Raw genomic sequence first — 13,555 nt, 5'->3', positions numbered from 1 at the left:
TAATCCAACTACTGTTAGCCTTCGATCAACGGTGCGGGATGACAAAGGATGACGCAGGGAGTCCTTTACTTCATCTCGTACGGCAGTCGCAGGTGTGAAGGGGTTACGATGTGCTTGGTGCGCAATATGACGATGCTCCACCGTGCAGCCACACTTGGTCCACCATGACCTTGACGACGAATAAATCTCTCCTCCCGTTCCCATGCTGTCAAACATCGGACAGCTGTCATATCTGAATCCACCACAAATTGGATATTTCACGATTTGACCAGACTGCGAAATGGAAACGAAATGGAAACCCACAATGACGCCGCTTTCAAACTGAGTCAGATGCTGATAACACTTACAGGAATACGCCGCATCTCACTTTCCATCATAGTAATCACTCAACATACGACGCTGTACAAGCCCCATGTACACGTTAACAGACCTGGCAACAACTCTAAACACGAACTAGTCACTCTCGTGCTCGTTCTACCTGTCACAGATAATTATGACGGTAATAGTTCACATAACTGCCTGCGATGTGTATGTGTACTGAGTTACACTGACGTACGACCATGTCCAGAATGAGATTTTCACTCTACAGCAGAGTGTGCGCTGATATGAAACTTCCTGGCAGATTAAAACTGTGTGCCGGACCGAGACTCGAACTCGGGACCTTTGCCTTTCGCGGACAAGTGCTCTGTCATCTGAGGACGGGGCGTGAGTCGTGCCTGGGTAGCTCAGATGGTAGAGCACATGCCCGCGAAATGCAAAGGTCCCGAGTTCTAGTCTCGGTCGGGCACACAATTTTAATCTGCCAGGAAGTTTCATACGACCATGTGTTCTGAACGCCTCACTTGTGTCGGGCAGTGCACAAAGCAGTGAAAGTACCGATACCCGTTTTACAACAGATGTCACAGAGGTTTTGATCATTTGAAACGAACTGTGGAAGGCGATCCCTCACAGAAGAAAGATGAAATAAGGTTTGATGAACTTATGTGTGGAACTACATGGTTGCCATGCAGTTCCATTTACAATATGTAGCACCCAGTGGGCGAGACCTTTCCATTCATTGACAAAGGGCTGTGCTGTTCTCCATGACGGCAGCGGTACGCATTTGAGATCGTTACTCTTTCAGGTATCGCAGTACTTCCCCACCTCTGGAGAGGTGATCAGAACAAGATGCCTCCTCTTTTGGAAGAAGTATGTAGGAATACGAAAGCTCATGCGGTCGCAATATGATAGTGACCCAGCCCACACTACACCAAGAGTCCATAGCGTGTAACGGCCTGGAGTCTACATTGCACGGATAAAGGGTTATTTATTATGGAAATCATGAATTTCTCAATACGTGTTCATTAAATTTCACGTGTTGTATATTCTCCCTCGAATAGTTTCTCATAATTTGCTCCGATTGTTGAAAATCTGCTTGTAGGTCCTGACTTCGATGAGACATTCTCCACCAGTGAGCCTTCCTCTATTTTAGAGGGAGAGTTGGAGGGAACACCAGTAACTGCCCCCGTGTAACTGTCGTGTTCTTGCTGTACAGTAAGCCCGAGAAGTACATCGAGACGTCGGAGCACGGGCTGGTGATAATCGCGGTGACGGAGGCGGACGCGGGCCGCTACGACTGCTGGCTGGGCGGGGCGCTGCTCTGCTCCTACAACGTCACCGTCGACACCCACCGCTGCTCGCCGCCCGGCAAGTCGCACGACTACCAGAAGATCTACTCCGACTGGTGCCACGAGTTCGAGAAGTACAAGACCGCCATGAAGTCCTGGGAGCGCAAGCAGGCGGTGAGCATTTACTGGCACTTCGTCGATAAGGGTCAGACTGTGCTGTGTTAACAACTGCATGGGCGTTTAAATTGACTGTGATCTAGGTTTTACAAATTAGTATCGAACCAATCGGATCACCGAAGCTATCACAGATATAAGGGACGGTCAAATGTAAACGAAACAGATAAAAACAGTAAGTAAACTCTGTTATAGCGTGACCGCTACGGTCGCAGGTTCGAATCCTGCCTCGGGCATGGATGTGTGTGATGTCCTTAGGTTAGTTAGGTTTAAGTAGTTCTAAGTTCTAGGGGACTGATGACCTTAGAAGATAAGTCCCATAGTGCTCAGAGCCATTTTTGAACTCTGTTATAGTCGTGGTCTTCAGTCCAGAGTCTGGTTTGATGCAGCTCTCCATGTTACTCTATCCTTTGCAAGCTTCTTCATCTCTCAGTACCTACTGCAACCTATATGCTCCTGAATCTGTTTAGTGTATTCATCTCTTGGTCTCCCTCTATGATTTTTACCCACCACACTGCCCTCCAATGCTAAATTGGTGATCCCTTGATGCCTCAGAATATGCCCTACCAACCGATCCCTTCTTCTAGTCAAGTTGTGCCACAAATTTCTCTTCTCTCCAATTGTATTCAATAACTCCTCATCATATATGTGATCTACCCATCTAATCTTCAGCATTCTTCTGTAGCACCATATTTCTAAAGCTTCTATTCTCTTCTTGTGTAAACTATTTATGGTCCACGTTTCACTTCCATACATGGCTACACTCCATACAAATACTTTCAGAAACGACTTCCTAACACTTAAATCTATACTCTATGTTAACAAATTTCTCTTCTTCAGCAACACTTTCCTTGCCATTGCCAGTCTGCATTTTATATCCTCTCTACTTCGACCATCATCAGTTATTTTGCTCCCCAAATAGCAAATCTCCTTTACTACTTTAAATGTCTCATTTCCTAATCTAATTCCCTCAGCATCACCCGACTTAATTCGACTACATTCCATTATCCTCGATTTGCTTTTGTTGATGTTCATCCTATGTACTCCTTTCAAGACACTGTCCATTCCGTTCAACTGCTCTTCCAGGTCCTTAGCTGTCTCTGACAGAATTACAATGTTTTCGGCGAACCTCAAAGTTTTAATTTCTTCTCCATGGATTTTAATACATACTCCGAATTTTTCTTTTGTTTACTTCACTGCTTGCTCAATATACTGAATGAATAACATCGGGGATAGGCTACAACCCTTGCTCACTCCCTAACCAACCACTGCTCCCCTTTCATGTCACTCGACTCTTATAACTGCCGTCTGGTTTCTGTACAAATTGTAAATAGCCTTTCTCTCCCTGTATTTTACCCCTGCCACCTTCATAATTCGAAAGAGAGTATTCCACTCAACATTGTCAAAAGCATTCTCTAAGTCTACAAATGCTAGAAATGTAGGTTTGCCTTTCCTTAATCTTTCTTCTAAGATAAGTCGTAGGGTCAGTATTGCCTCACGTGTTCCAACTCTTCTACGGAATCCAAACTGATCTTCCCCAAGGTCGGCTTCTTCTCGTACCAGTTTCTCCATTCGTCTGTAAAGAATTCGAGTTAGTATTTTTCAGCCGTGGCTTATTAAACTGACAGTTCGGTAATTTTCACATCTGTCAACACCTGCTTTTTTGGTGTTGGAATTATTATATTCTTCTTGAAGTCTGAGGGTATTTCGCCTGTCTCATACATCTTGCTCACTAGATGGTAGAGTTTTGTCAGGGCTGGCTCTCCCAAGGCTGTCATTAGTTCTAATGGGATTTTGCCTACTCCAGGGGCCTTGTTTCGACTTTGGTCTTTCAGTGCTCTGTCAAACTCTTCACGCAGTATCATATCTCCTATTTGATCTTCATCTACATTCTCTTACATGTCTATAATATTGTCCTGAAGAACATCGCCATTCTATAGACCCTCTATATACTCCTTCAACCTTTCTGCTTTCCCTTCTTTGCTTAGTACTGGGTTTCCATCTGAGCTCTTGATATTCATGCAAGTCGTTCTCTTTTCTCCAAAGGTCTCTTTAATTTTCCTGTAGGCAGTATCTATCTTACCTCTAGTGATATGCGCCTCTACAGCCTTACATTTGTCCTCTAGCCAACCCTTCTTAGTCATTTTGCACTTCCTGACGATCTCATTTTTGAGACGTTTGTGTTCCTTTTTGCCTGCTTCATTTACTGCATTGTTGTATTTTCTCCTTTCATCAGTTAAATTCAATATCCCTTCTGTTACACAAGGGTTTCTATTAGCCCTCGTCTTTTTACCTACTTGATCCTCTGCTACTTTCACTATTTCGTCTCTCAAAGCCACCCATTCTTCTTCTACTGTATTTCTTTTGCCCATTCTTGTCAATCGTTCCCTAATGCTCTCCCTGAAGCTCTCTACAACCTCTGGTTCTTTCAGTTTATCCAGGTCCCATCTCCTCAATTTCCCACCTTTTTGCAGTTTCTTCAGATTTAATCTACAGTTCATAACCAATAGATTGTGGTCAGAGTCCACATCTGCCGCTGGAAATGTCTTGCAATTTAAAACCTGGTTCCCGAATCTCTGTCTTACCATTATATATAATCTATTTGATACCTTCTCCAGGATTCTTCCATGTATACAACCTTCTTTCATGATTCTTGAACCAGGTGTTAGCTATGATTAAGTTATGCTCTGTGCAAAATTCTACCAGGCGGCTTCCTCTTTCATTCCTTACTCCCATTCCATATTCACCTACTACGTTTCCTTCTTTCCCTTTTCCTACTGTCGAGTTCCAGTCACCCATGACTATTAAATTTTCGCCTCCTTTCACTATCTGAATAATTTCTTTTGTCTCATGATACATTTCAAACAACTCTATTGTTTCAAAAGTAATCGGTACAACTGTCAATATATTTATCTCACAGTGAGACCAGAAGGTCAGTGACTTAATGGAAAACGTTTGCGGTTGCTTACAGGACCCTGAGTGTACACAGGTATGCACCCCATCATCCGAAACATATCGACGCCCATGAATGTATTTCTTCAGGGCTCCAAAAATATGGTAACTCAGTGGGCGAGACTGGAACTGTATGAACGATGTGTGAAAGTTTCACAGCGAAACTTTTGCAGCGTAAGTGAAACAAACTTGGCAATATCTGAGCCCGCGACCTCATAGTTCTAATCTCTCCCCACGCGAGTCTCATATTTTCGGAGCCCTGGAGAAAGACATTCACGACCTTCGTTTTGCTTCGGACGAATAGGTGCACGCTTGCGTTCAGTCACCGTTCTTTGGGCAACCACAAACGTTTTCCATGAAAACATTGACCGTCTTGTCTCACAATGCGATACAACTATAATAGTTTTAAAATAACAAACGGTTCACGTACTTTTTTCCATCTACTCTGTTTTAGTTTCAGTGCCTCTTATATATCTGAACAGTCAGAGAAGCAGTCAAAATCTAACTTCTGTCTGCTAAAATGAGACAAAAAAAAAAGAAAAATAAAATAAAAGTATGGTCACCACTCTAAAAGGCAAATGCGGTGTCGCAAGAAACCAATGGATTGTAACACGAAGTTTGTCTCACGTTCCCAGCATTTTACCATAGTTTGCAACCTCTCTGGCACTTTTTTTTCCAAATGTGTGAAAGAAATTAGTTGTTCAGAATACGTTGTGGGAGTGAACAGTGATCAATGTTGTTACAAATATTTTCTATCAAAAACAGTCTTGATGACAAATTACTTATTCCGGTGACCGGTTTCAACCACAACTGTGATTTACCACCAGAAGTAGATTCTTACTCATCGGTTTGAAGATGACCACAGTAGTGGTCGAAACCGGTCACCGAAATAATTTGTGATCAAGACTGTTTCTGATATTAAAAATTAGTTGTTCCTCTAAGAATTCACCATTCCTATGTAACTTTAAATGTGAATTCCACCTATGAGGGAACGGTGATTTAGAAGTAATGCCATTGTAGACGTTCAGTGTCTCGAAGACTCATAGGTTGGAGCAAGTCTACTTCACTATCTCTGTAAGGGTCCTGGACACTAAAGTACTGTTGCGGTCATATCAAACTTCAGATTGATGTCTACCTTGCCTAATTTAATATTGTTGTGTATAAATAATATTTACTTGAGTTCAATGAGTACTCCGCCTTATATTTTGGCTAATGCACTAGTTGGTATTAGTAGTCGATGTGCGTGTACCTGACTGTATGATTTGCTTCAAAACAGTATTCTACAGTGGAAGCACTTTCGCTGTCACTGAACTATATCGAATTCTCCGTTCTACGGAGGATTCGTTTCAACAGGTACTTAAACACCATTTTTTCCGATCTGTTACGTCTTCTAGGCGGAGGTTATAGCTCCTCTTGCTGTTGACAACTTGCACCAGTTACTCAAAACGTTATGAAGTCTGCCCACCTCAATGATGCATGCAACCTGCCGACACTGCTCGCGCGTGGCACACTATGGAAAGTAGCTAAACAGAGCAGAGAAAATTATGGGATAATTTGGCGACGATACGCTTGGCAAATGAAGAAATCCACTGACATAAGCGGCTTTGACAAAGGGCAGATTGTTATGGTGCGGTGCTTGGGGACGAGCAACATGTAAACTACGGAGATGGTCAGCTGTTCGCGTGGTACTATCATCATCACCTACGGGTAGTGGTTGAAGCGTCCAGCGCTCATTGTTGGCTCCTCAGTAGACGACACGTACGATTTCCCACGGGATTATCGAGACTGGACGATGAATCAATGGTAGATCACCTGGTAGAATGAATCATATTTCTTGCTATACCAGTTACATGGTGGCATCCAGATACCCCATCATGCAGGTTAACGGCTGCTCCAAAAATGCACCATGCCATGCACAATGGCCAGTTTCGGCAGTGTTATTCCACTGGGGATATTCTAATGCGTGTCCATGGAACGTGTGGTAGTATATAAGCGACCATGACATCTCTGGACCACGTGAGTATTATTGTGAACCACCTGGATCCCTTCATGCTTGATGTCTTCCATACTGCGATGGCATGTTCGATCAGGTTAACTATCCTTGTCAGAAGCCCAGAATCGAGCTATAGTTGTTTCAGAAGCAACACAGTGAACCCATATTGAGGCATTGCCATCAGTTTTGCTTGCTCTGGACCTGATCGAACACATCTCAGACGCTACCAGGCGCCTGCTCTGCAACCTCAATGCACCGGCCCGTAATTTACGGGAATTATGTGACCTGTGCTTAGCCATCATTTAGCTACAAAATAGCAGGTCAGCAACTGGAAGCAGTTAATACCATAAATTATCTGGGAGTACGCATTAGGAGTGATTTAAAATGGAATGATCATATAATGTTGATTGTTGGTAAAGCAGATGCCAGACTGAGATTCATTGGAAGAATCCTAAGGAAATGCAATCCGAAAACAAAGGAAGTAGGTTACAGTACGCTTGTTCGCCCACTGCTTGAATACTGCTCAGCAGTGTGGGATCCGTACCAGATAGGGTTGATACAAGACATAGAGAAGATCCAACGGAGAGCAGCGCGCTTCGTTACAGGATCATTTAGTAATCGCGAAAGCGTTACGGAGATGATAGATAAACTCCAGTGGAAGACTCTGCAGGAGAGACGCTTAGTAGCTCGGTACGGGCTTTTGTCAAAGTTTCGAGAACATACCTTCACCGAAGAGTCAAGCAGTATATTGCTCCCTCCTACGTATATCTCGCGAAGAGACCATGAGTATAAAATCAGAAAGATTAGAGCCGACACAGAGGCATACCGACAATCCTTCTTTCCACGAACAATACGAGACTGGAATAGAAGGGAGAACCGATAGAGGTACTGAAGGTACCCTCCGCCACACACCGTCAGGTGGCTTGCGGAGTATGGATGTAGATGTAGATGTAGAAATATCTCTAGACTTATCGCATGAATGCCACAAAGAACAGCTAACTGACTGAGCTCTCAAAGAGTGGACCAACACGCTACTAAGCGGATGTTCACAATGTTTTGGCTTATCAGTATGTTTCTGTAGCTTCTTAGGTCGTGTACCTACACGCCTGCCATTTGCGTAAGTTTTACATATTTTTGTTCGGCATGGGATTGTGACTCTCAGCACGTGTCCCTACTGGCGAAGCCGCCTTTCCTCGTTTGTCTCTACAGTGGAATGTGTACCAGATATCTGCCAGATACAGTCACTGGTGACACAGTCACTAGGCAAGCACATGCAAGCACATGCACATGGACACGTTTTTAAATTTGAACTGCTGTTGCTACCAGTCACTTCAACACAGAGCTAGTGAGTGGGCGTTCATCTAGTATATCATACCCTTCAGGTAAATTGTCATTTGTTTGTCGCATAACAGCATGGTGAGCTGTCGTCATTGCAGCCATGGTTTTTGATTCTAGTTCGTTGATCTCTATTGATGCCTCAACATTTCATAAATAAGACCCAAGTTATTTTAAGGCTTCTACATCCCTCAGAACTGTATCCCGATGGCAGTCTTTTTTCCCAAAGATACTTTTTGTGATGTACCATCACCGTCCGAATTGACTTAAGTGATTCGTGCTTCTTCTCGAATAGTTGCTGTGTACTACACTCCTGGAAATTGAAATAAGAACACCGTGAATTCATTGTCCCAGGAAGGGGAAACTTTATTGACACATTCCTGGGGTCAGATACATCACATCATCACACTGACAGAACACAGGCACATAGACACAGGCAACAGAGCATGCACAATGTCGGCACTAGTACAGTGTATATCCACCTTTCGCAGCAATGCAGGCTGCTATTCTCCCATGGAGACGATCGTAGAGATGCTGGATGTAGTCCTGTGGAACGGCTTGCCATGCCATTTCCACCTGGCGCCTCAGTTGGACCAGCGTTCGTGCTGGACGTGCAGACCGCGTGAGACGACGCTTCATCCAGTCCCAAACATGCTCAATGGGGGACAGATCCGGAGATCTTGCTGGCCAGGGTAGTTGACTTACACCTTCTAGAGCACGTTGGGTGGCACGGGATACATGCGGACGTGCATTGTCCTGTTGGAACAGCAAGTTCCCTTGCCGGTCTAGGAATGGTAGAACGATGCGTTCGATGACGGTTTGGATGTACCGTGCACTATTCAGTGTCCCCTCGACGATCACCAGTGGTGTACGGCCAGTGTAGGAGATCGCTCCCCACACCATGATGCCGGGTGTTGGCCCTGTGTGCCTCGGTCGTATGCAGTCCTGATTGTGGCGCTCACCTGCACGGCGCCAAACACGCATACGACCATCATTGGCACCAAGGCAGAAGCGACTCTCATCGCTGAAGACGACACGTCTCCATTCGTCCCTCCATTCACGCCTGTCGCGACACCACTGGAGGCGGGCTGCACGATGTTGGGGCGTGAGCGGAAGACGGCCTAACGGTGTGCGGGACCGTAGCCCAGCTTCATGGAGACGGTTGCGAATGGTCCTCGCCGATACCCCAGGAGCAACAGTGTCCCTAATTTGCTGGGAAGTGGCGGTGCGGTCCCCTACGGCACTGCGTAGGATCCTAAGGTCTTGGCGTGCATCTGTGCGTCGCTGCGGTCCGGTTCCAGGTCGACGGGCACGTGCACCTTCCGCCGACCACTGGCGACAACATCGATGTACTGTGGAGACCTCACGCCCCACGTGTTGAGCAATTCGGCGGTACGTCCACCCGGCCTCCCGCATGCCCACTATACGCCCTCGCTCAAAGTCCGTCAACTGCACATACGGTTCATGTCCACGCTGTCGCGGCATGCTACCAGTGTTAAAGACTGCGATGGAGCTCCGTATGCCACGGCAAACTGGCTGACACTGACGGCGGCGGTGCACAAATGCTGCGCAGCTAGCGCCATTCGACGGCCAACACCGCGGTTCCTGGTGTGTCCGCTGTGCCGTGCGTGTGATCATTGCTTGTACAGCCCCCTCGCAGTGTCCGGAGCAAGTATGGTGGGTCTGACACACCGGTGTCAATGTGTTCTTTTTTCCATTTCCAGGAGTGTATTTCTGGTGAAAGTAACGACCATGACACATCAGTCTTGAGCGAGATCCAGGTGTGTTCTCTTACATTATCGTGTGATGGTGTCAGCGCCAAAAATGATCAATTACACTGTCCCTTGATAATTTCAGCTGTCATTGGGAACATGCTCGATATTTAAATGCAGTCACTTAATGCAATTTTTTTTATGTACCTGTACAGATTGTTTGTCCTGTTGAGGAGCTGATGTGCTGCGGCCAGAGATAGAGTAACCAGACTACAACGTAGTCAAAGGCTTTTACATATCTAGGAATTCAGTGTGGGATAGTGTGCTGTTCCTTCGACATTTTCAACGAGTTAACAGGCATTCAAGATAGCGTTAGTTGTAAAATTTTTAATGAAACCGCAATGGTTTTCAGGAGAGCTGGATGATGGTATGTCTATTTTCTGTCAAGATGGTTTTCAATTACGACTACGTTGTGTGAGGAATAGAACTGGAAGGTAGGTGGCACATTCGGCTGCTTCAACATAGTGCTTCGAGAAGGCAATGGTTACGTATGCAGCTAGTCACTATAACATTCATGAAAATGCTTACATTACCAAAGAACTTAATAGGTCAAGCCATCACTTCGCTGTGCAATTCCTTCAGTGTTAAAAGACTGAAGGTATGGCATCCAGAAGAATAGACTGCAATTCATTGATGTTATTGGCTGCTCTCTTTGGTGCAGCACTGATGGCAGACTGGTTTATTTGCTATGCCACTTTTGATATTTCCACGTTAGAAAATTTATTACTGAAAATATCATTAGAATATTTTCTATCACTAAACCGCATCTTGGTGATAGCAGTCAGAAAGAGTGCAAGAAACTGAGCACAGAGCACTACAACGTTCCACTGCTTTTCTTGTTCGTTCTCTCTCCCTCTCTCTCACTGTGTTCGCACCCCAACCTTTCCTAAAACAGAAATCTCACTACTTTGTTACATCACTTTTCGCTCTCTCTCACTTCCCGTCACAGGTATTCATATGAGAGATAAATATGGACAAACATTAGAAACGTAATTTAGCGTTGGTTTGTAGATGAACGGGTCGTATAAAGAGGAGTTAAGTGTACCTTCAGTACAACCTGTCTAGTCGTAATGTGTATCTTGTTAGGCTATATGATATCCAAAAGTACACCAAAGTTGCGTTATTGATTCCCATCCCGGCAGAGGTTCGAGTCCTCCCTCGGGCATGGGTGTGTGTGTTTGTCCTTAGTATAATTTAGATTAAATAGTGTGTAAGCTTAGGAACTGATGACCTTAGCAGTTAAGTCCCATAAGATTTCACACACATTTGAACATTTGATCCCCACAGGCAGAAATATGATAAACATGCATCAGGCCATATGAAAAAGATATGAATTTTCTTTTAAACTTCTCACTAATGGCGCCTACCGTTATTAGGTTAGCACAATAGATGTCAGTGAATGAAGTTTAGCACTCGTCAGCCCACCTGTTGTTTTAAAATATAACGGAAGATGAAACTCGCCTTAAGGGACACAAACAATCATAGTTCCTACAGAGAATCAGCGTATGAAACATTAGACTATTATTCAGATACCTGCGCAAATAATATTGTTTTAGATAATACATACCACTAATTCTCTGTTCCGTATGATATATGAGTAATAAGAATACTTGTTTTGCAGCAATGCCTGGCGCGACAGAATGAAAGCAACCAAAACGCACATCCAAACGAGATCTATCACGGTTCACTGATAAGGTAACGTGGCAACGCTAAGTGAGGCACATGGCTGGAGAATGTGGCTCCCATCTACTCAGCGAGCGCCTCATTCTTGGCCGCCTCAGAAGAGTGGATCGATGGCCCCGGAGACCGTGCACAGTATTCACGCGAACTCGCAGCTCTTCCTAAACTGACAGCTGTTGGTGGCAAGTTGGACCAGCGGCTGCAAGTGCTCTGAGCTGTGGACATTGTACGCTCAAATGGTGTTTGTTTGCTGATATGTCAGTACATTGACTGATGGGTAACTTACTGTCGTAGGTAGCACTTGGGACCTGGACACAAACTGATTTAGGTTTTCTAGAAAATGATTTATGAGTAAGGACAATAACGGTGTTTCTTAATGTGTATCTTGTTGGGGAACATGACATCCAAAAGTTTACCGTTGATGAACGTTACTTATCTCTTAGCCCCTGTAAAAAGTTCCCCAAAGGAAAGTCTTGTGGGATGTTACCTTTCCAGCATGTCTGCTAACATCATCCACTGTATAACAGCCAGTGTTTGTGTGGCAGAAAGTAGAATTTATTTGTGCTGTGAATGTAACACACTGTAGACTTAGCAGTTGCAAGAATAATAAATTACTGTTGCTGTCTGACAAGAAGCAGATATCTGACTTACAGTGGCAAAAAATGACGTATGTTCCTTTAATGACGCTAACTGACAATGTCAAATTGAAAAAAAAAATGTTTTGTTCAGATCACAGGTAAACAGAATGAACTTCACATGTTAACATTGCTTTTTCTTAATTTTTGAATTTCGTTTAGGAAATGAAAAGAAATTATAATTTCTTTGGGGAAACTCTTGTTTATAGTCTTACATGAGGTCTGTGTCCACTTAACCACAGTGCTAGCCACAAAAGACAATTTCGAAGTTTGACACTTGAATGAATGACTGTTTGTATATAAATGGTACAGTGCTAAAAATGAACTGTGTCTGTTTGGTGTTCCTGAATATTTGTGAATGTATTTGATGAACTTCCCCACCCATAAAGATATTTAATGGATCTGTGATATTTTTCTATCATCCTTCATTGTTTTAAAAAGGAAGAAAGAGGAATAAATATTTCAGTGAATGTAGATTAAGACAAGTATAAAATTTGTATGAATGTGACAGAGAATCCATGGTTTACAATGTAAGAAACAATATTCTGCTAAATGCTTACCTCAGATAACTTCCCTGCTGTTCAGAATTTTTCCACATCATAACTAATTTAAAAGGTGGAATTATGCTGCAAAAGATAATACCTGTCACCTGCATTAATGTTTACTGCCTGTCTCAGACTGGTTCTTGAAACGTACTGAGTGGATTATGAGCCACAAAAAGTGGTGCTACAGATGTAATCTTGGCTTCAGAAGCCATTGGAGGACCTGAAAACTGTTTTCACTCTGTGCACATGAAATATTATGAGAAAATCGCAAATAACTACACTAATAATTATCTTTTATGCAATGAAAGTAATGCATGATTCTGACTACTATGAGGCATATCTGTTATGTAGTATACTCAAAATTTTAAAACTCAGCAGTAACAGGATATATATGTCATTAGCAATAAGAGATGAAGATATATTGTTGTTAAATATATTCTTAAGCTCTATGGATAAAAAATCAGCTATTTGTCTTCCGGAAATTGAAATAAGCTACAATTTGTCCATATTGTCCATTTATTTTTGCTTTACTATGAAGTGAGAACAATAGAACCAGTCTTCATGAGTTGCCTCACAAATTTGGTTTTATTTTCTTTGTGGTTGATTGTTACAGGAAAATGATAAATTATTAACTGCTTTGTTAATTGTAAACTACGTTTACATGTTTACTAAGAATTGCCCTAACTGTGGAAATATTTACAGATGTTGCATGATGCAAAAATTGTCTTTTCTTTTCAACATTGTGCCAGTAATTCGCCTTTATTTGTAAAAACTTTTGAAAATGTAATAAAATGTAAGCTTTGTCCATTCTCAAACATTTCCAGTTTTATTCAGGTAGGTACAACAAATATTCTCATGCATA

At 43.2% G+C, this 13,555-nt stretch overlaps 1 protein-coding gene across 3 annotated transcripts in view; it reads left to right on the top strand.

Moving 5' to 3' along the window:
• LOC126094458 (semaphorin-2A-like) overlaps nt 1–12,549 on the top strand; it is an 816,626-nt gene extending 804,077 nt beyond the window's left edge. For all 3 annotated transcript variants that reach the window (XM_049908840.1, XM_049908839.1, XM_049908838.1), the window contains 2 exons: nt 1,535–1,781; nt 11,455–12,549. In XM_049908840.1, the coding sequence (XP_049764797.1) occupies nt 1,535–1,781; nt 11,455–11,532 (325 nt within the window). In that variant the 3' untranslated portion in view covers nt 11,533–12,549. The remainder of the gene's footprint in view (nt 1–1,534; nt 1,782–11,454) is intronic.
• The last annotated feature ends 1,006 nt before the right edge of the window (nt 12,550–13,555 follow it).

Source organism: Schistocerca cancellata, chromosome 8 (assembly GCF_023864275.1).
Source record: "Schistocerca cancellata isolate TAMUIC-IGC-003103 chromosome 8, iqSchCanc2.1, whole genome shotgun sequence".
Lineage (NCBI taxonomy): Eukaryota > Metazoa > Arthropoda > Insecta > Orthoptera > Acrididae > Schistocerca > Schistocerca cancellata.
The sequence above is the reverse complement of the archived record's forward strand: the minus strand, read 5'-3'. Positions and strand labels throughout refer to the sequence as shown.